Source organism: Diadema antillarum, unplaced genomic scaffold, assembly GCF_040938485.1.
Source record: "Diadema antillarum isolate AM-2024a unplaced genomic scaffold, OU_Dant_1.0 scf00000036, whole genome shotgun sequence".
NCBI lineage: Eukaryota > Metazoa > Echinodermata > Echinoidea > Diadematoida > Diadematidae > Diadema > Diadema antillarum.
The window spans coordinates 1,384,759-1,411,258 of NW_027270925.1; the positions used below are offsets into that span (position 1 = coordinate 1,384,759).

Below are 26,500 nucleotides of genomic sequence, written 5' to 3' on the forward strand. Positions count from 1 at the left end.
AGTGAGCCAAAAGTGACATCTCTGCGAACATAGGATGAGTTGTAACCAGTAAAATGTGCAATAGTCAAATTTCTGTAAAATGTATCAATTAATTTATGATGGTAAAAAACTACATTCTGCTTCATCCAAATCTTACAAATTAGCTCATAAAAATACTTCAGTTTACATTCTACACAGACCCTGGCAGGCAGGACAGTTTCTTTAGCATTACACGATCCCTCCAGAGGACCTACTTCTTCCCCTTCTTCCCTTTCTTTCCCGGCTTGGCAAGCAATGATGGATCAATGTGGGAGGGATCAAGTCCTTTCACAGAGAAGAGCCTCTGGGCCCGTTCCTGCAGCGTTCCACCACACTTCATTCCTTTCTCCATCAGCATGTTTTTCAGGCGATCCAACCCAAGCTCTTCAAGCTCAGCCACCGACGAGACGCTCTCCAGGTCTACTGGTCCAGAACTCCGCTATAGAGAGAAAGAAAAAAAAAGATTGATCACAACATGGGGGCCTACAATTTTTCATAATCTGGTCTCGATGCGCACCATCAAACAAACTATGGATTTGAATATTAGCATGTGGTATTTAAAGTAAATTTCAAGGTAATCCACAAGCAGCAGCAATGCTCATAAATGCATAATGCACAGATACCATGTAAAATGTACAAACCATTAGATCATGTAAAATAACGTAAAAGTATAACTCGTTGAATTAAGGTTTTATACTGGGCCAATTTCAGTGAACTTTGCTACCTTACGATTTTGTGGATGACAGTCTCTACATATACAAAAATTGATATTTCCAAATTGTTCTAAACTATGCCATATTGCTATCATTTTGCAAGAGTTAATCAAGCACAAACACTTAGATATCCCATGTTTCCTGTAACCTGGCTGATCTAGCAAACCACACAAATGCACAAACATCTCCAATACAAACACAACACACTAAACTAAAAAACAATGTTTCTCCCTTTCATTTCAAAATAACATCTATTGCATACAGTTTTAATTTTTCCTAAGTTTGTTCTGAAGCAATGATTTTGTTCAAAGAACTACACTTGTACTTGAGCATTTTATCCCTGAATCAGGGAATGAATAGTCAAGTCTGCTTTTGAAAGGCATAACATACCAATATGCTACTTACTGGTATGTTGCATGTTCCTGGTTCAGTGGTAACTGATGAAGATGAATTTTGTGCAGCATCATTTTCAGAAGGGGTTGAGCAGTGCCCTTTTGTGACCTCCTCCACAGATGACACCTCCGGAGAAGTTTCACTGCTTGTTTGCTCCTCTGGTCTGGATTCTGATGTTACAGGCGATGATGAAGATGATGATTCCTCCATGGCTTCTTTCTTTGATTCTCCTCCTTCCCTTGGTTCTATTGCTCCTTCTGTTCTCACATCATCATTATCATCATCATCATCTTCATTGTCACTACCATCTTCATCAATGCCTTCAACACCAAGCCTATGAATGAAGTACACAAAGTAACCAAAAGTGTCAAATTCTGTGTGGGGTATGGACTTATCTACTGGTAGAACACATCAGAAGTTGTGTGGGGTAGACATCCAGTTTGTTAACTACATTGCACAAGCACATTCAACAAATACAGTGTAAATTAATACGGTAGGCTTAGAGTATGACCAACATATGCAGTCGACTCAGTGTAGGCTAATGGTGCCTACAGTATGTCAAATAATCGGCTAAGCTGATGAAACTTTGTAGTAAGTCCCAATAAGTATTCATACCCTAATGTGTATTATTCCTCTGTACACGCAGAACTCAAATATTGCCTAAGTCAACACATTTTCCTCAGTCCTGTCAAGATTGACTTATGCAGAGTTCAATGTATAATACTTTCCATGAGTAGACAACTGTATGACACTTATTCCACTAGATAAATTCACAACAAAAATACAAAGAGTACAATAAAGAGAACACTATCAAGATGTCAGAAATCATTCAGTCAAGTAATTAGTGCGATCAAATGGTACATTTTTTCCTTCAGTACTAATGTTGTGAACACACACAGAAAATAAACAAGTCCTTACCACATGCACTGCTTCTTGATGGTGACATCCTCAACATCATCATCTGAATCTGAATCTTCTGGTACAGCTCTTTTCACTCCTGAAGCTGATGCACCACTGGATCCAGCTGCCTCAATACCTGAGCCATAAAACAGATTCTGTTTTAATGTGAGCCGTAGTGTACAACATTCATAAAAACATACAAACAGGAGAGAATGAAGTGCATGTAAACTTGCTGAAATTAAGAAATCAAACTTGTATTCACCTGTAACAGTCAAACAAATGATCTGTGTCTCCAGTGATGTGACAATTACATCATGTACACATGGCTGAGACTTGCATCTTATTGCAATTGTGTCTGTCTAACACAGGAAGAGGTACACGTTACAAGGGAGATGATCTTAAATCGGGTGACAGCTCCTGCTTTAAAGATTTTAAATGACAAGGAGCAGGCAGGATGTGTACAGTGTACGACACATAAAACTCTTTAGGCATATTAAAACTTTAAAAAGCTGAATGGTGAAACAAGTGTTCAAGGGAGGCTACAAACATATGTATGAATACAAATTTGCCTCACTGTTAATAAGAATTTTTGAACAAGAAGCTACATGTTTTGTTTGGTTTTGTTTGAAATCAGCAGGGTGGATAACAACTGTGACAGAAATGTCTGCCAATGTGGTGAATGATAAGAGAGGTACAAAATGACTGGAAAGAGGATCATTCTCTACTTCTTTTTGCAAGCAACAGTAAGCAAACAATGGGAATCACATTACCTTTAGAGACTGCCTCCTCCAGGCTTTCTGTTACAGCTTCTTTCTGTTTGTCGTAGCTTGGATCAACAAAGAAATGTTTTGGTCGAGATCGCATCCTCTCCAGTTTTTCTCTCCTCTTCCTTTCACGCTCTTCCTCTTGCTGCTTTTTCTTCTCGATCCATGACTGAAGACTATTGGAACAACAAACAGTGATAATTAAAATCAATTTTAAACAGGAAAATCAGAGTTGTAATGATAGTCATCAATTAGGGCTCTGCATAGTGTCTATCAGAGTTCAAATGTTGTCACTTAGTAGTAATTTCCCCTTAGTGACTGAAATTCACGTCCTTTCTTCATATTGTATATTCACACACATCAGAAAGTATCATCTAAACCCTTCCCATATTTCACAAGACAATCATGCAGGCTGTCTGGAGAAGGAAAAAAAAAATGGTGATAACCTTCCTGGCATGAATTCCTTGTTAAGATGCTATTAGCACAGACTGACAGATCATCAAGATCAGAAAGAGCATTAATTACAAAATTCACTACCTACTTCTTTTCATTGTTGACGTCTCTCATTCTTCTTCCACTTAAATCACGACAGGCTTCTCTGTTTGTTGTCTTCTCAATCTGGGCACCAATCATTCGAAGCATAGCACCAAATCCTGAAATATCAATGGAAGAAGATATAGCAAACCGATGGCTAAATGCATCCCAGCTTCAAAAATTTAGTGAAAAAAAAGGAGGGTAAAATAGGACTTTTCTGCAGTTTTGAAATGATATGTTAAACTCAATATTTACAGGAGATGTCTGTGTATCACTAATTATGACAACACACATTGTAGCCATCTTATTTGCTGAACTACAACAAAAAAAAAAGCTGTTTTCAAACAAAGGACACATTGAAATGCATACAAATTTGGGCTTAAAAAGAATGAAAGCAAGCTGTTGTTGTGCAATGCATTAGTGATCACCAGATACAAACTTAGGTTGGTACCACACAAGTCAAAGCCTTTCCTTTGTTTAAAGCAGTGGATCCTAAGGTGGATTCCTACATTTAAGATGCACAAAATCATATCAAGCAAAAATGTAAAGTTTTTATAAATTAGTTCTGAGTCAACAAAATAAAAGGTTATGCAGGCACCTGATGTGTAGGGAAAGATGACTTACCTCCTTTTCCTCCCTTCAGTCCCAGGATGACTTGATACGTGGCATCCGGCTCAAGCCTCTCACCATCCTGCAGTGGCTTGCCATTACGCAGCACATGAATGTCTTCAGATGGCAAGTGCTAAAAATAGGAGAAAACAAAAACAGATGATTAGGTACAATATTCACTGGGTATCAAAATAATGATTTGAAATCAAGCACAACACAATGTTTATCTACAATATCAATCTGACACAATTGTATCTAGAACTATGTATTTCACTATTTCCCACTATTTGTATTGCAGTGTCAAGCGCAAGCTACACTTGTGACAACAGTGTTGACTGTTGGATATAAAAAGAGGAACAAGTGCAGCCCAAAAGGTCTTGCAAACACATTTTGTCTGACATTGTTGTAATGTAAGAAGGGAAAAACTGTTCATGAGGCTGATCCTGTCATACAATTAGACAGATAAATCTGCCTCTTGTTTGGTGTCTCCTTGTTAACTACACTGTACAGCCGTAATTTATAACAGTCGGGCCCTCACAACACTCAACAGAGATATCTTTTCACTCTGTCTGCTGTGCGGCATCGCCATTAGGCAAGCAGGAAACGAGGTAGAAAATGCCCCTTTTTCCATTATAATATATCACAAAACTTGGCATGCATAGTCTATCTATCTTTATACAGTATCATGAAAGTACTCCTCCTCCTCTTCTTTTTCTCTTCTTCTTCTTCTTCTTCTTCTCCTCCTCCTTCTTCACAGTGCACAGCACACAGGCCACAAAAATAATCACAATCGCACTAACACAAAAATCTATATGTGGGACATAGCTTATTGAGGGCAATCACGATATCTTCTCACTCATTTTATGAACCTACCTTTTCATGACAAATGAACGCTCGAAGGTCGGTCGAACTGTAGCTAAACAATTCAAGAGGACAACAAAAATGAGTCCCATCGAATATTTTCACAAACACTGACATTTTGACTAGCAATGCATACGTCGAAACAACGCTGAATAACTGCTTGAAAGCTAGAAAATTAGAATTACTCCCTCTGCGGCAAGCTGACGATCGATAGTTGGGCTGCTAGGTACGGGGGTCTGTTATATTCATTAGCTGGATATAGACAGATGACATTTTTGTTTTAATTTAGCATATTTATCTGTAATATTTCAACTTTTGAGGTAAAAATTTCTACTTCCCTATTCAAGAATATAGTGATTATGATTTAAAATACTTTACTATAGCAGTAAAAAGAACTACTGTGTAAATCCAGAAGATTTCTTATTTCTAAACAAAGTATAGCACATAATAATAGTGGCCCCTGGAAACACCTGGGACACTAAAGACGCCAAAACCTGCACACAAACTCGTGCTGCCCCCGCCGGGCCGGCCCCGCAGTATCACCGGGCGCGGGCCGGCGCGAGGCAGACCGATACCGATGAAACGCGGAATTCTGTAACTGCAGGCTGAGGCTTCATGTTTCACGGGCCACAGGCGAGCGGGATCGGATGATTAGAGCATAGTGTGCCGAGGAGGGTCGAGGGAGATCTGTCTACCCAGCGCATATGCATATCCCAACAAAAGTAGTAAAACTACGCCTACGGCACAGCTCGTGAGCTCGGTGGATCATCCGCAGATCCGTGGACCGTGGATGGACGATGTCGATGCGAGATGGCGGAAACCGCATCATCCCAGCATGGTCATTCATATTGGGAGTCATTGAGAAAGTGTCATTGTAGTGACTAGTGTACTGTACTGTAGAAAAGTCCAACTAGAATTTTCTAAATGTGTTTAATACACTAAGATTTAATAAGAAACAGTACCCAATTATCTATAACGTTAGAGCACAAATAAGCAGCCATGGATGACGCTGATTTAGAGAAACTGTCCGTCAAACCTGGGTCCCTCAACCCCAAATTCAACAGGAATACGACAGAGTATCATGTTACAGTTGCGAGCGATGTCACCAAACTGACATTGAACTGCCTCACCAGTGACAGTAACGCCTGCTATCAAATTGTGGTAAGAAATTTTATGTATGGGTACCGGTACATGTAGATCCTCGACCTCATCAACATGTTAAACTTCCAAAGTTTAACTGCTCAAAAATAAAGTATATCTTTATGTGAAAATCATACATGTTTTACCTCATTAGATATTGAGAAACCTGTCATGCACATCTTATGAAATTAGTGAAATAGATCCATGAAAAGATAAAGTCACTGTTTTTTCTCAATTTTTGGATGAAAAAAAAAAAGTCCTTCACTCCATGAACACGTCCGGAAAATAGAGATTTCCAGATAAAATGAGACCAGATAATCGAGGTCGAACTGTACTGTTCCATGTCGTGATTTTGACTTGACCAAAAGATTGGTCTGTATCTGGTTGTCAGGGATATATGTTCCACGGAGACTGCGTCTGGCTTCACAGATCGATCCCTCTGGAGGAGAGTGATAGCATCAAAAAGATAAAAGTCTCCTCCGGACAGATGGATCTTTCTGTCGAGGTTTTGACCAGCTAGTACTACCTTGTGTTCGTCACTTCCGAGGGTCTTCTAGGGACTATTGGGACTAAATTACAATAATTACCATGATTACTGACGTCATCCAGTCAGTGGTCCAAAAAAGAGAATATGTATGAAGTTGTTCTTGTCTTCACATTTGTTCAGTGATAGAGATTGAGCTCTCAAGGTGCACTGCTATAGTGAAATTGTGCAATGGTGATCTAAACAATAATGGCAATGCCCTGCAAATTTGATTGTAGAGTACAATTACAAACTCTGCATATGAACTTGCACACCTCTTCTTGAGCTATTGATAGTGTGCATGAATAACTTGAAGCCAGTCCAACCTGAGAACTCGCCGAGCTGTGTATTGATGAACAGATGAATGATTTGTGATGGCTTGAATATATCAACTTTGTTTCAGTCTTTCTACCCTTGCTTTTTTCAACTGCTGTAAGGGAGGTGATGGCGGACGAACCGTAGATCTACCCGAAGGCAAAGTGACGGCCATCAAGATTGAGGTGTCTGCCGAAGATGGCACCACAAAGGTCTACACCATCAATGCTAAAAGACTGTCAGCAAAGGATGCCTCCCTCGCTGCTATTAAGGTTTCAGAAGGGAGCCTGTATCCAGATTTCAGCCCAGACACTTTCAGCTACACCTGTGAGTATGATAATTGATATAGTTCAAGGACAACTACCCCTGGACAATTGCCCCAGATCCTTCCCCTGACCCTAACCCTAATCCAAATCCTGAACCTAATCCTAACTCTTACCCAAACTCTAACCCTAAACCTAACCCTAACCCTAATCTTTACTCTAACACTAACCTTATCACTAATCAGTATTTAGTCGGGGGGGGGGGGGGGGGGGGGGGGGGATTGTTATGATATGGTGAGTATAGCAAGTTTTGCATTTTTCATATGACAGATGATATTTCTTGTTTAAAAGGCACATCACACATCTTGAGCAATCAATAATTGATGTTCAGTATGAAAATTGCACTGCTTTAATCAATTGATATTTAAAACAATGATTTATTTCAGTTTGATTTTGCCATTTGCATATAGGTAGCATCTGGTTGTGTCAGCATTTATACAAAGTCATTTCTTATCCAACATTGTTTGTGAATACGTCTGATTGACTAAGAATACAGGTTAAATACAGAATTGTTTCCATTTATGCATATAAAGCAAAACACCTATTCAGGCAAATTTAAGGTTAATTTTTAATATGTTTTGACAGTGTCTGGTGTGTTTTTGTTCTTTCAGGTATTCTTCCATTCACTGCAAGCACCTTGAAAGTTTCACCGTCTGCCCCTGACAAGAAGAATGTAGTCAAGGTCAATGGTCAAGACCCAACATCAGAGGTCAACCTTTTAGTTGGAGAGACAACCGTAGAAGTTGAAGTTACCTCAGCTGATGGCTCAAACAAACAGGTGATTCTTCTTTGATTTGCTCTCATTCAAATGCCACTCTTTTACATATATGATTGTTTTGATATATTATAAACAAATATACATGTATATGCAAAGATGTCCTGTATTGACAGTGGTCAGAGTTTCCTCCATATTCCAAGTTTGTTGTTTTGGGGGAAATTCAAATGATAAGGCATCACAGAAATGCATTGAATTTGATTTAATGTAAAAAAAAAAAATATATATATATATATATATATATATATATACATATAAGTACTGTGTCATGATAAGCCCTAATTGCAACTCTGTAATACGTACTGTAGGGAAGGATGGGTGATATAGCAAGCACTCTGTAAGTTTCAGGTCCTCTTATTGCAAGTTTTGGTGTTTTGCCAATTCAAAATGACAGATGTTAGAAGGTTTGGGTAAAAGGTCTAATTGATGTAAAGTGACAATGTTATCATATTTCTGCATCCAGATATACACATTGGGTGCTATCAAAAAGTGGCTCGGCAGGGCTGTCCATTTTGCTGACTCCAAGGACACCATGCAGTTTGAATGTCCGATCACCATTGGTCCCTGGTACAAGCCCTGCAGTGTTAAAGGTAAGCTTGTGTTTCCAGTGTTGTCATAGATGCTTATGTTCCTTACCTATTCTCTTCTCTTGGTCAATCCAGACTAGATATGCATAGCTGTACTTGAAAACATTAATCTAAACTTAGTTTTATTTGCATTCATTGCTTATTCTTTGTATATCACTTACAAATATGCACATTCTTTTTAGTTGAGCTGTGGTGTATGTCTGTATTTATCTTTGTTTGTTTGGCCTTCTATGTACCCATCTCTATATCTCTCTCTCTTTCTTTTTTTCCTAAGTACATATATCTATTTCATAAGTCTATCTCTCACTCCATCCTAATCTATCTCCAGACTCAGAACCAAAGCATGTCTTCAGCGAGCCGCTCATTGATGAGCTGACCAGGACCTCCAAGGTGGATCCACTGGATGGTTCCCCCCTGGCCAATGAGTGGAAGGTTCCAGAACCAGGACTTGAAAAGAAAATGTCTGATGCTATAATCTTTTGCATCTATTCTTACAGAGGTAAGTTTATTTTGTTTTTATCTTTAAAATGTGTGAATACTTTTCTTTGTATCATCCCCATTATTCATTTATCCCATGACCTGTATAGGGTTGTGCTGAAAAACCATCTTGGATCTGATGGGTGTTTGAATGCTTGAGACAGTCTTTAACTTGATCTGTAATTCAGTGAGGTATTTACTGTCTCTGTCGATCCTGTGAATGGTGGGCTTTGAATAGAAACACTACAGGGAATGCTATACAGAGATTTGAACGAAAGCATTCTGTTTCACATACTGGTATTTTCTCCTTGTAAAACCCCCCAAAAAGTCATGTCATTGACTTGGTTAACAACAAAAAAAAAAAACAGATTTTAACCCGATGAGGATGGACTGATTTTGCTGCAACACGCATTTCCCATAGACACTTGTGGGAGTATATTTAGGATTGTCCTCAATGGGTTAAGCTCCATATACTTTCTTACAGAGTTGATGGGTAATACTCCAACTGGGATATGTTTACTTCTTTCTCTGTTCTGTCACTGGGATGACACTTTCATGAATGTAACAGCAGCTTTCATGAATGATACAAATGTAAACATCAATTTTATTTGCCAAACTTATATCTCAACTCCAATTTTTATGATCTATGTTTTCAGGGTGTGCTGAGAAGATTAAGTACAGCCTTCTTGGAAGTCATGTCAAGTGTTGTGAGAAGCGACCAAAGCTTGATAGTGACCCAGAGGTAAGTCAGTTTTCAGTGCCCTAAAAGTGGAAAATCTTTAGTATGGATGTATTCTCATCTCTTTGAATTGCTGACTATGAATTGACAAGGTATTAAAATTCTGCAAGACTAAATACATGCTTACTGTTATACGTGTCGTCAAAAGCAGTGTTTATTGAACTTCGACTGCTCACAACAATGCACAGATACTACTGTTTACCAATCCTGTTTTACTTTACCTGCTCTTTGTCCTCCGAACCAGAATACAGAGACATGCAAAGAGTGTAGCCGCAAGATCTACAAGGAAGAAGGGGAGTGGCATAAGGCAAACTTGTGTACCAGTAAGCACACCAACAGGGAGCTCAAGCATTCCATCAAGGTATGCTGCCACTGCTGGAATTTACACCTGTGTCTTAGGCTGTGTTTATCAACTTTCCCCAGTTTAAACGACTTTCGAAAGCCCTTTCCATAGCCCTTTCCATAGCCCTTTCCATAGCCCTTTCGAAAGCCCTGTCTGCTCCCTGTACTATTAATGTGCCGCTTGTTTTCGTCGGCTGCGTTTATCAACTTTCGATAGCCCTTTCGATAGCCCTTTCCATAGCCCTTTCGAGAGCCCTTTCCAAAGCCCTGACTGCCTGTACTATTAATGTGCTGCTTGTTTTCTAAGACGGGACGGCGAAAAGCAATTACCATCATAAAGACATATCTTCCTTTGAGAGTGACGAGTCATGATACAATGCCACATGAATCAATTGTCTTCCTATCTGTGAGGCAGCTCCAGTTTAGCACATACTTCAAATATTTCTGAGTGGCGGCATGAGACATGGGATCAAAGGGAATGAGACTGTTGTTACTCTATTTCTCAAACCTTGTTGGTGAGAGAAACACCTCCTTGATCCAAGCATATGCGTGCATTACACACAGCTGTATGTATACACCTGTGTACACGTACTCGTGTGCACTTTACGTGGTGCGCGTCTTTTCAGAAACTGGAAACGCACGGTTGCGTTACCGCAGTAGGGCGACCTAAAGGGCTTTCAAAACAGCTTTGCGTTTATCAACTTCGAAAGGCTTTTACAAACAGGTTTCTGATAACCTGTTAAGGAAACCTGTTTGGATCGTCACAAATTTCGGGCTTTCGAAAAGGCTTTCCTAAAGGGCTTTCAAAACAGCTTTGCGTTTATCAACTTGTGAAAATTCCTTGAAAGCTGTTTGGATAACCTCTTTCTGCCGAGAAAGGAGAGTTGATAGACGCACCCTTTCGTAAAAGGCTTTCCTAAAGGGCTTTCAAAACAGCTTTGCGTTTATCAACTCGTAAAAATTCCTTGAAAGCTGTTTGGATAACCTGTTTCTGCAGAGAAAAGGAGTTGATAAACACAGCCTTAGTCAAAAGGGCATGCCAGTAGATCCTTTAGCCATGTCAATTGTGTCATGTAAAGAAAGGAAGAATCAGGCAATATGTGACAACATTAATTGTTTTTATGTTATCATGGAATGATGGAAATAGATGATTTTTGTAAAATAGGAGTGTTGCAGTTAATTTCAGGCAATGTTTTTTCAGAAACATTCAAGCAATCAATCAAATTCATATTTATGCGCTTAGAAACATCAGTATTAAGCGCTATATAAATGTTATTCATTATCATCATATCTATTTTCTTCCTATTTTGCACATCAATACATTTATTAAAAATGTAAGATGAAGTGTGTTTGTGTTTTGTGCAAAATCAATGAAAGTGCATGATCTTTATATAATTGGATATGGAATATGGTATGAGGTTTGTAGCTTTAAGGGGAAGGCTAGTAACTGATCAGTGGAAATGCTGGGAGATGATTGTTCCAATCCTTATGGGATTCATTCAAGAGTTCATTGTATATCTATTGTTGTGTGAAAATGATTTGCTTCAGAACGGTCTCATATTCAAGTAATGTGCAGATTAATGCTCCGTCACTGACCAGGGACGCTAACCTGGAAGCATTAAACTGCACATTACTTGAATATGAGACCATTCTGAAGCAAATCATTTTCACACAACAATAGATATACAATGAACTCTTGAATGAATCCCATAAGAATTGGAACAATCATCTCCCAGCATTTCCACTGATTCCCACTGATCAGTTACTAGCCTTCCCCTTTAAAGCCATATTCGTGCAAATAATAGACTATCATAACTAGTTGTCATAGTAGAGAGGGCATGTCATTCAACATTTGATACAATTACTTTGTCTGAAGATGCTGTTTTGTCCACATGTGGCTGAACCTCGTGTGCTTTGAGAGTCTACTGGCACACAAAATGCCATGGCAGAGCTGCCAAGTCCCTGATTCTGCAGGAGTCTCCCTGAAAATGTCAAAATCTGTTCATGTCTGAATAAGAGAATATTAAAATCCCCCTGATTTGGGAATTATTTTTTACCCATTGAAATGCATGTAACACACAGATATCTCCCTGATTGCTGTGTGGAATCTCCCTGATTTGGATGTGGGAATGTTGGTAGACCTGCCATGGTATTGAACACACCAGTAAAAGTCCCTGGCACAGAAATGCCATGGTTGTGCATCATTAAAGCTGGCTGTATTTGTTGGATTTCTAGAGCCATGCGTGGGAAAAGAAGCTGCAGATGTCTGAGGAAAGGGGCAGTGTGGATCAACTTGTGTCCAGAGCAGAGGGCCTGATTGAGAAATATAGGAATGCTCTACCAAAGAAAGGTGAGATATATAAAGAGAAATATATAACATATAGTCAGTAAAGATATGATGTAGAGTGAGAAATATATAAGCTTTTGTCAGTAAAGATACAGCATACAATTAGAAATTTATTACTTGTAGGTAGCAGAAGTCATAATGTAAGGTGCATACAACTTGTGGTCAGCCAGAGCGTATCAGAGTGTCAAACAGGTATCTAGATAGAAGTTGTTGTCGGCAAATATGAAACGTGCAGAGAGAATCATATTGCCTGCCGTCAACAAAGGCAGAATTTGTGGCACAAGTTGCAAAACAGGTAGCTTTTGTGGTCAGCAAAAAAGATGTTCAGTTTTTTTCCTTTTTTTTTTCTTTTCACTCTTTTTGCTGTGAATATTTTACGGTTTCTTGATGGATATTTTGTCGGTTCTCTTTTCTCTGCCAGGACAATCATCACGTTTTGAAGAAGGGAGTTCACCACTGGACATTCTACATTCGGCTGCAGTGAATCTAGCCTGTGCTATAAGCCAGAAGCCAAAGCAAGCTAACCTGCATTTCATGCTGGGCCTTGTTCTGGAGGAGACCTACTATGCTCAGGATATGTTTGGACTGAAGAAAGATGTAAGTTGACGTACATGCAGAGGTCCATAAAATAAAAGCCCTTTTCCCTAATAAATCAATATCTGTTTGGTTAGACATTTGAATTGTTTGCATGATATTGTGTATGAGGTATGAAATAATTTTGTTAAGTTTACAAACAAATACTGTGAAACTGTATGGTATTATTTCTGACTACATTTAATAGATAACAGAAACATCATTTTTATTTATTGTATCTTTAAAATATATTTATGGCTATGTAGATAAGCTGATATCAGAAGATGGATACCGTAATAGAGTAAAATATAAAAGTTTTGATGGGAGAGCAAGGCAGAAATGAGCATGCTTGCAAGAACGCTTACTTCTGAGAAATGCATATTTGAATGTTCTCTTAATCTGGTTTGTTTTTCCCTCGGTAAGTTACATTGTATGCTGCTGCATGAAGAATATACTGTATAAGCTGTTCGTTTCTGTACAGATATTTTCGTGAATGAGGAGGTCACAAACTTTTTCAGGAGATGTTGTTTTAGCAAACTGATGCCGGCGCTGTAATGTAAATGCATTATTACTCTAGGGCATGGCAACATTTTCATGTGTTGTTAAATTTGCAATCCAAGTGTGATTTGCGAAATTCGCAAAAATTAAAGGGACATTCCGGACGATTTTCATAATTTCACATCATGTAGTACATAAATCAACAGCTGTGTGTATAGATTCGTGGAATTTGCTGTGATCCTTGAGCAGAGAAACCAATAAATTGAAAATCTTAAACAAATTACACTGAACAGTGTTGATGACATCAGAGCCTCATATATTTCAGAAATGTAGCAGTGCAATTCCATTACAATACCACTTGCTCAACAAGTTCTGTTCACCTGTGAAGAATCATTTGCATGCCTTCTTCTTTTGTTCTGCTTCCGTGAGCCCCAACTCATGCATTCTTGTTGTGAGGCTGCCATGTCATCATCCTTGTTCATTGCAATCTGTTATAAATTTTGAAAACATTCTCATTCCTCATCCCAATCACTATAAATTCTGTAACTCTGTACTCAATTTAAATGATTTATAGTTGTTCAAATGTAAAAGTCTGAAAATCATCCGGAGGTCCCCTTTAATCCCCCGCAAAAATAAAAGCTTGGAAAGAAAATGATGTCACTTTTTCTTTCCAGGATGATGACATCGATGATGGCATGGCCACCCTCTCCCTGGGCCTCAGCACCAAATCCAAGGATAGCAGCAAGGAGGATGACATCCAAGCTATCTGTCAGCAGAGGGGTGCGGGAGCCAACGCCCCTCTCTCTCGCCAGCTCCAGGCCATTGATGAGGAGTACAAGCACCTGCTGAACAGCGGCCAGTCCCAGAAGGCAGACTATGTCCAGGAGCTGTACGTCTTCAAATCCAAGCAGGCTACCCAGGTATGGCAAACACTAGCCAAGGCTACACACGGGCACTGGTCCGACGGTCCAGACTTTTAAAAATCACTGTAGGACCAGTACCTTTTTCAGGAATGGACCAGTGAAAAATGGAAAAAAAACTGGGTACTTACTGGTCCGACAGGGACAGGACCAGTAGAAAATAAAAGTGGGTTAGTGTGCAGCCCTGACCAGCACAATTCCTTAGAAGGTCAGCCTTGACTTGTTTCAAACTTGATCGTTCTAAATTGGCAATGTTTGTAGACATGGAAACATATGGTTTGATTATGATAATTGTTTATGATGCATGTGATTGATCAAGTATGCAGCAGGTGTTTTTGTGCAGTGGATCATCATCCATCGAAAATGCAATGGCTATATTGCGTCCAGTAGCCACAAACTAGGCCCTATAGTGCTCAAGACATTCTAGGAAACATTATTATATGTGCTGTTAATATAAATTCACATCCATTTACATTTCTGATCAAGGAGAACATCCACTAACGACAGTGACATCAGATTGTTCTCTGAATTCTGTCAGGTTGCATAAACATTTTCTTCATGTACAAAACTATCTCACATGTGAGGTATTCTGAATGTGTACACTGGGGAAGAATCACCCATGAATGCTTATCGTACATCTGGCAATAAAACTGATGCAATACACTCGCTGAAGTAGTATTGGCCCGTATCAGACTGCAGTTTAATCGTCAAATGATTTTATTCTCGGCAGGGTGGCAAAGCTGCCCAGGCAGCGGCTGATGAGAATAATCCCCTTGGCCAGGCCTGTCTCAAGTTCATGGACGCCCTATCCCTGGAGCAGAACAACGTCCTCTACAATGTCCACACTGGCCGACTCCTACTGCTACAGGACCGGATGGATGATGCGGTGGTCAGACTTCAGCATGCTGTGGGACTGAAGCCACTCATGCCAATTGCACGGTAAGGGCATTAATATAATAGACATTCTATTTTTGTCATTGTTTGTTGCTGTTGTGGGAGTGTTTTCTTTCTTTTTTGGGGGCGGGGGGGGGGGGGGGGGGGGGGTTGGTAATGTTTGAGGGGCTGTAGCATTTTGTTCTTCAATCAACCAAAATTCCTCTTTTTGATAATACCACTGCAAAGGAAATGAATGGTGAAACAAAAAAGTAATTATTTTAAGTCCATTGGTATATTCCCCTCTGTTTGAAAAAAAAAGAGATAATTAATTAAAAATACACTGTTTCTGAGACACGAAACCAGTGATCTTATCATGGAATAGACACAACATACTAGCATCACATGGCACACTCTGATACTGTCATGGAATATCGTTCTCTGACAAGATTTCTTCCTAACTGTCAGTGCTTGCTACAGGATGCAGATTTCTTGTACCTTTCCACATATCACTAAAAATGTGGGCAAGTGGATAATATAATTTGTGTATATAGCTCATAATCTGATAAAAGATGTTGTGGTGTTTAAGGCATATATAGAACACACAGAATATGTCTGTTTACTATCTATATACTGTATGATCTTTATCAGCATTTGTTTTCAAGCTGCAGACTATTGAAGTATAATGTGGTGAGGTATAAAAATGCATGCAGTAAGCATAAACAGTTGTCTATAAGGATGTCAGTAGATGATGAAGTGATGTCAACATCGTTTATCAGGTATGCAGGCCATGTTCATTCATGCGGTAGTGACATAAATCGCAGATCATATTTTGCCAGCAAAACTTCATGTCCTGTCTGTCGCTTCAATGTCTGCATGTTCTTGCAGGTTTTATCTAGGATTGGCCTTAGTCCAGCAGAAAGGCGGTCCTGGACCCAGAGCCAAAGAAGCCATGGTCTACCTCAATGATGGTGTGCAGTATTTGCTGGAAATGAGAACTCAAGAGGCTGAGAAGGGGGCTGAAAGGTTTGTTCTATTGTAGCGCTGTGTTCGACTCCTTTGTTAACAGCCTTTAGCTAAGAAGACTGATATTTTACATTTTAATCAAGGTTCTTTGTGCACCTCTCATGAGTTCTGGAGTAGCTCCGCATGGATGCATGTCGAATATGGAATAACATTTCATTTGCTATGTGGCTTACCCACATTTCGATCCATTTGTGTATTTGGAATCGCCAATGTATTTCCAATTGGAGAAATTCATGTTTGATAATCACAGTGACCTATGTAACATGGTAATAAACAAGAAAACTTTTTCCTCCACTGGTTACTTCTTTACACTATAGAAATTCAAATGAAATTCGAATTTCATTTCTAATGAAAGTACTTGCAAGTTATACATGTGAAGCAGTATCAAAAATTACAATATAATATGATATGATGTAGTAAAGCCAGAGTATGAAAATTACTTGTCTTGGTGTTCGAGAGTTTTCAGCATCCTGCAGTTCTAGCATTTGACTACTTGAGTGTGACATGCAAATATTATTACCTTTATGACAGTGAAGTGTATACAGTTTTCTGCCTCAAACAGAGACATGTGTGACAGAAGTATTCCACCCTACACTACTGCGAGAAATTTGATCCAAAGTAAGAGATGATATTAGCGAGCTTCGTCTGAGTGACATTTCACTCGTACACCAGCAAACATAAATTTGTCCCCATCTCCAATGCTGCTTATCCCACAGTGCCCCTAGTGGTCTCCATGCTGAAGATCTGTGGCGAGTGTCCAGCCCTCAGCTGCTCAGGGGATGTATGGAGCTTGGCAAGCTCCTCACACAGACACCAACAGCTGGCTTACTCACTGCCTCAGATGTCCTCCACAGGTAATGACAGCTTCACACAATGCTTCTTTTCTGTATCTTTTTTTTCTTAGATTTTTACAGCTGTTCTTTTCTTTGTGTAAGTTATCAATATATAATGACTTGTCACTTTACGTGTCTGTGTCTTCAAAGGCATATATGCCTTTCTCATAATGATAATAATAATGATTTAAATTTTTACAGTGCTAACTACAGAATTTGAAAGCACCTTACTTAAACCATCATAAATTATACCATAACTTACATAATCTTACATTATTAAACATAATTACCAACTATACAATAATTTACTTTATATCCCTCATGTAAAGTTTCTTGCAATATGATTGTACAGAGCACGAAAATGGGGTAGTTTTACTAGCTACCTACAAGCAGCTGAATGCGGTGCAAAGACTTACTATCTAGCGTAGTACATTTGGGAATCCATGATCTGCACGCAATAGTGATTCTGTGATTGATATCTAAATTTCTCACATTAGAATGTACGCAGTGCGCGTAGTAGCGATACTAGCTAGCGCGATGCCAATGACATCATGAAAATTTGTGGTGCGATGGGGTGTGTGTGTGATCAATGCAATTCAGCTCAGTTGAAAATCTCTCTGCTTCAAGTAGCAAAGGAATTTCGTAAATTGCAGCAGAAGTACATCATATCCGGTACAGTTTAGGAATTATTTTAGGAAACTAAAACCGATTTTGAAGATGATCTGGATAACGAAGCCACTTTAGGCCTACTTCTGGTCTTGGACCTTCTTTTCTCGCAGTTCTGCGCTGCTGGCTGTGTAACGTATAGCTCGGAGGAATCAACAACGGTGAATACATGGTGGCCTACATTGTATTACATTAAACAGCGCAGCGGTGTTGTTCGCGACGCGCTGCATGCACAGCTGCACTGCCACGGCCTAGAACTAACGTTAAGCCTGCACATTTCCAAAAGGTAACCTTGTCATCACTCTAGTGAAATGCTCGAGAGGGATATAAAACAAATACTGTATACACCATATATTTCACGGGTCTCAGTTTTTGCGAATCAGGAATTCCTGACGATTTCGCAAGTGGTTAAATTTGTGATTGTGGAGTCCTGTACTGAACAGAGAATGTACACGTGTACGACACATTCACATCAGGATCAGTGTCAATATTTTTACATGTGTTTAATTTCACAAATAGCACCTGGCTCGTGAAATTCGCGAAATATTTTGTGTATACAGTATCGACTGCTTTCTTTCGGGTCATGGTAAAACTTACTATCCTCCTCTGAAGCGGTCAATATTTGTACATTATTTGATATACTTTAATTAAAAACATTTCACAGAATCAAATACCAAACAATTGGTCTCAATTACAATCACATACAAATCAGTAATAATCGAATACTAAAATTACCATGCTTAAATGCGCACACACAGAGAAGAAAACATAGCATATATAACATTAGGTCATACTTTTTTTTACCTTATACTGATTTATTAATGTGTCTTCAGCAGGGTGAGGGTGAAGATCTAAAATGAGCTTTGATGTGTGACACCAAATCTGAGCTTTATGCCTTATTTGGTGAATAGTGATTTTTGCTTTGAAGAATAAATGTGACTCTGCACCTCAAAACAAACAAAAAGTCGCCAGACATGAATTTTTAGTTAAGACCATATTCTGAAAGAGCAGACTTTAAGCTTTAAAATGATGTATAACTCAAATCAAATGGACTCTCCTAACCTATCTAAATTTTTGGAAAGAAATCACAAACTCAGGAAAAGTGTGAACTGAGAAAAGAGGCTCTGAAGTACAGTGTCTATTCAAGCGCTTAATCTTTACCAAACCGTGCTGGCTGTGCGATGAATGGGACAAAAAACAGGAAGTAAACCACCAGAGTAACAACAATGAAGGGATTATTGGATTAAACTGAAATTAAGCATGCCTCATTAACACATTCTGTGCATAATCAATACCAACTTTCAAAGCAGTAGCACTATCCTTTCAAAAGTTATTAGAGTTGAAAGTGAAGAGTGTGGACAAGGTTTTTTCAGAAATGAAAAAAGGATTCTAAAGACACACATAATCACACTATTCTACCAAAAATGTTCGGGATAAATTGCTAAAAAAAACGCACTTTCCTGCCCAATTTAAGATACCAAATTTTAGCATAATGTAAAAGAAGACTCGCTCTTTCAGAAAATATGAAAAAGTCAAGTTCGGCTAGGTTGACCCATTTCACTTAATTTCAGTCCTCACGCAAAATCAGTGTGTGCGACTTTATGTTCGTTTTGAGGTGCACGGTCACAAATGGTCATAATGTATGCTTTTACAGTAGACAAGTAAATCGTGCAGTTGGTTATGTATCAAAAGAAAGTCTGTGGGTGTTTACTTTCAGTTATTGGTTAACCCGTTTCATACAGGAACCTGTTGATCTATGTATTAACACTATGGGGATTTCAGAATTCAGTATGAAACGGGTTGAAATGCATCGTATGAGAAGGGTCAATATGAATAACCGATAATAGAGGGGATTATTGGCTGTATTCTTTTCTTTATATGCAATGCCACTTGCCCTAAATCTTTCCCTAAATCGATTACCTAAATGTATAGCATTCTCAAAATTCAAGTACATGTCAAAGAAATGTGGGACTGTATATCTGCATCTCTCTAGTGCGGCCATCTTAGCTGGGCAGAATCTGTGCATGCTGCCCTCGCGAGGCGACACCTACCAGTCCATGGAGTGGATCCTGCTGGATGCCCACACCGCCCTCCTGGAGATGTTGATGGGGAAGGAGCCAGAGAACGCAGCCTGGATCGCCCAGCGATGCCATCGGCTCTCTGCCCTCATCGGCTGCTCCACCTTACCCCAGAGCCAAACTGTGCTCAAGCTGCAGGAACAGGTGAAACATCTTACCGCTAAACAGCTAGTCAGCATTAACAAAACATTTGAATGAATGAAACTAGTCAACAAGACTTTTCAAGAAAAAACACATTCCTGTTGGGGCAACAATTCAGACCTATAAACTCAAAAATGTCAAATATTCAGGAAAGCAAAGAAGTATGGTGTTTTAACAAATGTGATTGCCTTTCCTGTGACATGCCGTGGTGGCTTCATTATTGGGTTAAGACAGCTAGGATTTGGACAGGACATCACTTGACTGATTATCTGACGATTACTCCAAAAAGTAATTTTCTCCAAAATTTGAGATAGATGGTTTTGTCATCCCAGAAGTGATATGACAGCTAATGATATATTTATTTGTGCAACAGTCTCATTGCATAAGGGTAGGATGGAAATAAAGGGGAAAAAATGACTCGGGTCTGTCTGTCACTTAGCACTGGTTGCTTTGTTTGATATTGTTTGATTCATTAAGATAAACAGATCTTTCAGTTTGATATTGGTCATTACATTATCTTTCCAGTGTTCATGTCATTATGCTGCTATGACATTTTGATCAATAAATTCTGTAAAACCAATCAAACAATAACAGAAGACAGGATATTTGAATGATCTAATTTCCTGCTTTGGTCTCCCGAACTACAGACTTGTCAAAGGGGAGTGATTGCCCAGCCATGCAATAGCCAATCCCTGTGTCAGCTGGGCACGGCACAGCTAGCCACGTACGACAACGACCCGGGGTCAGATGTCGGAAAGAAGGCCCTGACTGATGCAAGGCTGTCCTTCCGGGCCAGCATTGAGAAGGAAGGCAAACCCAGCATCGGTGGGGAGCTACCACCCCAGCTCAAAGGTATGACTTGGCCCTGTTTCATAAAGCTGTTCGTAAAGTTACGAACGACTCATGAACAACTGGTGATCAGTTCTGATGTGCTAGCTATACATATCAAAATTTCCATACTTCAGCACTAGGACTGATCACCAGTCGCTCGTAAGTAGTTCGTAACTTAACAAACAGCTTCATGAAACACCCGCCTGGACACATTACATCAACATGTTAATGCCGTAACCAATAAATAATTGTACCACCCAAATATTGTTAGGTGGTATATTGTCTGTGAGAAAAGTTTTCCATTGTTTCTTCAGTGAATGTAATAGATTCTGACAGAACAAGCAGTTGCATTAACCTTAAAAGCACCTGTTTGTGTTTTAGTTCCAAGTTGAATAAACTTGAATGCAGTTATAATTTGATGAATTGATTTAACTGTGATTCGTTTTGTGTGGCTGCTAAGGAAGCAAATCCGTGAAGCACATGCAGGTAGGCAATGAGGATAAAATGCTTTACCAAGGGGCGCAACCGTTATAGCCAGGGGACTTGAACCAGGGACCGTATAATTGACAGTCCATGGTGTTATCCACTGAACCACAACAGCTCCTCAAGTCTGTAGTTGCATCTCGTTTCCATGGTACCAACAGAGCAAGGATGGTGGCAGGAGAAGGTGAAGAAGGAGGAGGAGGCAAAGAAAGCAGCAGAGGAGAAGGCAGCCAAGGGGACAGCGGCCAAGGCAGCACCGGGCAAGGGGGCCACAGCAGGCAGGGGTGCACCTGCTGGAAGAGGGACCACTGCAGGGCGGGGCACCACACCAGCCAGGGGTGCAGCTCGGGGCGGGGCAGCAAGTGAGTAAGAAGGGCAGACTCATAGTGGAATATAGTCTCTCTCTTTTTTTCTTTTCGCAGCAAAGGTACAACCAGAGACTCCAACCCCAAGCACCTTCTGATCTGGAGATTCTCCCGCCCGAAACCCCTAGCAAACGGGAGACTCCAAGTTGATGTGTGCGAAGCGCGAAGTTCGTAGGGTTCTAGATGTTCTCTGGTGCTATCTAAGGCTTATTTTTTCAACGTAAGATAGCAATAAGTAAGAAATCCTTTCCACCAAGAGACACAGAGCCAGGGCGGGAGAAATCAAATCTCCAGCGGGAGAACGGGAGATTTTGCAAAAATGGGTTTTCGGCGGGAGATCTCCCGTCAAAAACGGGAGAGTTGGAGTCTCTGTACAACTTGCCTCTTGAAGTTTGCTTAGCCATTTCCTCTCAAGATTTCAGATGCACACACAGACACATTAAAAAACAACAACTGGCACTTTCTGATAGAATTGTTGTTTACCGAAGTAATCAGTTGGCATCATGGTTAGGTTGGTCTTGGATCTACATGTAATACCAGTAATTGTAATCCATATGTTATCGTATTTTCACATTTGAGCTGTTGTTTCTACAGTACAGCTTTACTACTGTTGTGAATCCCTTGCTCGAGTGAAACAAATTTAAGGTATCATTTTTTATATCAGAGACATTAATAATCTTGAATGATGTATGATGATATTGAGATCTTGAGTTGCTCTGCACAATCCTATGGTTTACCATGGTACTTTTTGTTTGTTTCTGATCGATGTCATGTGTACCACTAATCTGTAGCCAGGGGTGGTGCTAGCAAGACCACAGCAGCCCCAAGGGGAGGTGCAGCCCGGGGGAGGGGTACCACTGGCCCAGCCAAGGCCGCCCCGACCCGGAGCAGAGGGGGCAGCACAACCAATGCAGCCAAGCCAGCTCCAGCTAAGGCAGCTCCAGCTAAGGCAGCTCCAGCTAAGGCAGGCCAACCCAGCAAATCGGGGAGTGCTACCCAGCAAAAGGCAACATCTCCAGAGCCAAGCAAGGACAAGGCAGCAAGTCCTGGTATGCTCAATCAGATGGGTTTTACTTTAATTAACTGCAGATTTTGATTGACAAAATTTCTGTTTCCCCATTAATTCAGGTGTAGGTGTATGAGACAGCACACTACTTATCAGTTGATCACTTTGGGCTGAGACTAAAAAAATGTCTGGAGGCATATGACCAATGCAGACAATTTGCCATTTCAAATGAGTCAGGTTTTTGTTTTCTTTTTATGTCTACTGCTTATTACAGTAATGCATGTTCATTTCATAAAGCCACCAAGACAAGCAACAGAAATTCTAGCACAAAATGACCCCCCCCCCCCAACTAATCCTAACTTGATACTGAAATGAAAATAGTTTCTACAGATTTGCTTCAGATGAAAATCCAGTATACAGGAGGAAATCTTAAGATGCATAGATGTATCATGGCTGTTGTGACTGTGACATCATAGTTAGTAAATTTCAGGTTGGATTTATTTTTCCTCTTGAATACAATCACTGGATATCAAATACCAATGTAGTGAGTGCAAAACTTAAAAGTAATGGCTTGTCAAAGGGGGTTGGATAATACTGTATATGCCAAATATTTCACGAGACTTTTATTTTTGCAGATTTTGCGAGTCAGGTGCTATTTGCGAAATTGAAGACATGCGAAAATAATGACTCTGATCACGATAAGAATGTGTCGCACACATATATACATTTCTCCGTTCAATAGGCCTACAGTATTCCACAATCGCGAATTTAACCACTCGTGAAATCGTCGGGAATACCTGATTCGCGAAAAGTTAGACTCGGTTGATATACTGTAGTTCATATGTATCTCTGTATGTCCTGTACCCAGAACCAGCCAAAGCAGCCCCGGTTCCCACCAACGCTCCACTGAACCGCATGAGTCACCTTCCCAGACTGGGCCTTGCGAGGGCGCTTGCCAAAGAGACGGAGGACCCAAAGGAATCCCAGATGCTGTACAAAGACGTCATCACCATGGCACCACAGGTAAAGCCAGGGGGAGGCAAGATAGGTCTTGAAGCAGCAAGGGTGTGAATAACATAATATGGATCTAAAGAGCAAAAACATGGTAGTTAGTATGTAATGTGGCTATGGTATAACCCAGAAAACTGAACTGATTATGGCAATTTTGACTGGATGACATTGTGTGTTTTTTTGTTGTTGTTGGCAGAATTGGCTCTATTTATAGAAGTATGCAGTGACAGATCCAGAGGGTGGCGCACTGGGCGCGCGCCCCCTCTTTATTTTTTGTTAAAACAAAAGAAATAAAAAGAAAAAAAATGGGGCAGGGGGGCATGGGCCCCCCTTTAATTTTGTAAAGGCGCCTGGATCCGCCCCTGAGTATGTGCCTGTAAATAGCAAATAGTCAGGTACAGCATTATATATTCTGCTACTACTGCATGAATACTTTAATAAATCTAGCTTCAATTTCTTCCACGTTTCCTTTCAGACAGGTTCTATCAAACTATTACGTGATTGCCTTTATTTACAGGAAATTTAGCATGTAACTGCTAGAGAAATTTGGAGTACTCCTATTGTTCCTCAATTTCATACTGGCTAAGTTACAAAAAAAATAACAGAAAAGAGGTCAGTTGTGTATGCACACATCCAAACCCATAGTTTTCTTGCACAGTTCTGGAGCAATTTGTTGTCATTTTGTTGTTGTTGTTACTGCAAGTTTGAAAGATCCAGGTGATCAAGATTTTACAAAAAGCAAAAGCAAAAACAAAACAAAATATTCATTATCTGTGTATACAATGAAGCTTATGTTATCCAGGAACATATTCCCTTTCTAGATTCATGATGCCTACATTGAGCTAGCAGACTTGCTGGTTAAGACAGAGCCCCTCGAGGCTGTGAACGTCTATGCACGCTACCCCTTCTCTGAGGAGGAGTCGTACGATGACGCCTATCTCCACGGAGAGATCGTCCGTCTCCTGATGAAACACGAGCAGTTTGATGACGCGAGACTGGAGAAGCACATGATTGCTTATGGGAGGATTCTCGGCAAGGGTGGGTGTCCTCTTTCTGAATGCAAAGTATATAGGGGCAGTGACCACTTGTGCACATATCAGATTACAGTGGACAAAAGAGACCCCTTCCATTTGCATATATATTCCAGTAATTGCAAACTGAAGTGCTTTATGTTTTTACTCTCTTTCATTTATCTCAGATTTGTGTTTTATTTTTGTAGTGCAGTAAGCCTTCAAAAGGAGATTATATCAAAGAATATATCACAATCAGGCACTGAACAGTTCAAACTTAAAAGAGTACAGTTGTGAAACTAGATTTACTGAATGAATAGCACAGTTGTCAAAAGAATCATCAAATACTGCTTCGCTAATGTATTAGATTTCTTGAATAAATGCTCTCCAAAATGTTATCATGTGTGACAAATATGACCTAAGGGGACGAGTCAGTTTTTTCCCTCCTCTTTCACAAGTTTAGGTAAGCTCCATCTCAAGCTTGCCCGAAATCATCACAATTGATATGGGAAAAACACAGATTTAGAGTGCGGATACAAACTTGGCGACATGGGGGGGGGGGGGGGGGATAAACCCTCGTGACATAACATGTGCAGATATGCCAGCTGTTCCCTTTTTGCAATATTTGGCACTTTTTATACCCCCGCCAAACGAAGTTTGAAGGGGGTATATAGGAATCAGCGGACGGTCGGGCGGACGGTCGGGCGGTCGGTCGGTCGGTCGGGCGGTCGGTCCGTTGCAAATCTTGCGTCGCGAACTACTTCCTCAGTTTTCAACCGATTCCCATAAAACTTGGCACAGATGTGTGCCTTGGGTTGTAGATGTGCAAGACGTATTTTTTGACAGTACCCAAAAGTACGTTGCCATGGTAGCGGCATATTATGGGCAAAAATGGGTACAAATCTTGCGTCGCGAACTCCTCCCACAGTTTTTGATCAATTTTTATGAAATTAGGTACAGATGTTCATCTGAATATGTTAATGTGCAAGACACATATTTCCGCAGTGGCAAAAAGTGCGTTGCCATGGTAACGGCATGTTATTGGTAAAATATAGGGCAAAATGCTTCATGGCAAAACTGCTTCATCAGTGTTCTTCCAATTCTCATGGAATTCATATTGAATGTTTGTCTTAGGATATAGGTCAGCATGACACATTTCTTGACGGTGACAAAAAGTATGTTGCCATGGTAACAGCTCACATATTATGAGCCAAAATGATGGAAAATTTTGTGTTGCAAACTACTTCCTCAGTTTTTGCCCAATTTCCATGAAACTTGGTACAGATGTGTGCCTTTGGTTGTAGATGTGCAAGACGCATTTTTCGACAGTACCCGAAAGTACGTTGCCATGGTAACGGCATATTAATGGCAGAAGATCAAGGAAAGATCTTGCGGATTTAACTACTTCCTCAGTTTTTTGACCAAAGCTTATGAAATGTTGTTTTGACCAAAGCTTATGAAATGTTGTTTGGCGGGGGTATAACCAGTCGCTGTAGCGACATTTCTAGTTTTGGCCAGGAATATTGCTTTTTGTTTACAAGGTTGGCATCCCTGCATGTGGGTCACGTACATTGATAAATATGAAGAGATTGAAAATTTTCTTTGTACATGTATTGACATAATTGTGATTTGTGTAATGTTTTATTTGTTTTGTTTTGTTTTATTTACTTTTTTTATCAATGACAGGTTGCTTGGAGAAATATGTGCAGATTCTGGAGGCAAAGTTCAAGAACCAGCTTCTGATGAACGTCTACGCCGCTGTCAATCACAAGTCAGTGGACGACCCAGACATGCAGGCCTTCTTCAAGTTTAAGATGTGGCTGTAG

The 26,500-nt window shown here is 40.0% G+C and overlaps 2 protein-coding genes across 2 annotated transcripts; one reads left to right on the plus strand and one right to left on the minus strand.

Annotated features, from left to right (window-relative positions):
* Window positions 1–229: 229 nt before the first annotated feature.
* Window positions 230–4,923, minus strand: LOC139708132 (splicing regulator SDE2-like). The gene is made up of 7 exons (XM_071620112.1): window positions 4,805–4,923; window positions 3,947–4,064; window positions 3,330–3,441; window positions 2,795–2,964; window positions 2,043–2,160; window positions 1,137–1,458; window positions 230–457 (listed from the first exon to the last, which is right to left on the minus strand). The coding sequence occupies exons 1-7, from the start codon at window positions 4,907–4,909 to the stop codon at window positions 230–232; spliced, it is 1,173 nt and encodes a 390-aa protein (XP_071476213.1). The 5' UTR covers window positions 4,910–4,923.
* Window positions 4,924–5,748: 825 nt separating this feature from the next.
* On the plus strand, window positions 5,749–26,500 carry LOC139745063 (uncharacterized). The gene is made up of 20 exons (XM_071655480.1): window positions 5,749–5,953; window positions 6,893–7,097; window positions 7,705–7,871; window positions 8,332–8,458; window positions 8,784–8,954; window positions 9,589–9,674; window positions 9,916–10,032; window positions 12,249–12,363; window positions 12,782–12,957; window positions 14,106–14,351; window positions 15,082–15,290; window positions 16,113–16,250; window positions 16,967–17,104; window positions 19,743–19,971; window positions 20,616–20,820; window positions 21,444–21,644; window positions 22,439–22,696; window positions 23,528–23,676; window positions 24,486–24,702; window positions 26,361–26,500. Exons 1-20 carry the CDS (start codon window positions 5,792–5,794, stop codon window positions 26,498–26,500), a joined length of 3,456 nt encoding a protein of 1,151 aa, XP_071511581.1. The 5' UTR covers window positions 5,749–5,791.

Coding starts and splice junctions, on each gene's coding strand:
- LOC139708132 (XM_071620112.1), bottom strand. CDS start 4,909: ATGTCAGTGTTTGTGAAAATATTCGATGGGACTCATTTTTGTTGTCCT. Junction 3,442..3,946: donor ACTGAAGGGAGGAAAAGGAG/GTAAGTCATCTT, acceptor TTGATATTTCAG/GATTTGGTGCTATGCTTCGA. Junction 1,459..2,042: donor ATCAAGAAGCAGTGCATGTG/GTAAGGACTTGT, acceptor CTTCATTCATAG/GCTTGGTGTTGAAGGCATTG.
- LOC139745063 (XM_071655480.1), top strand. CDS start 5,792: ATGGATGACGCTGATTTAGAGAAACTGTCCGTCAAACCTGGGTCCCTC. Junction 10,033..12,248: donor AGCTCAAGCATTCCATCAAG/GTATGCTGCCAC, acceptor TTGGATTTCTAG/AGCCATGCGTGGGAAAAGAA. Junction 24,703..26,360: donor TGGGAGGATTCTCGGCAAGG/GTGGGTGTCCTC, acceptor TATCAATGACAG/GTTGCTTGGAGAAATATGTG.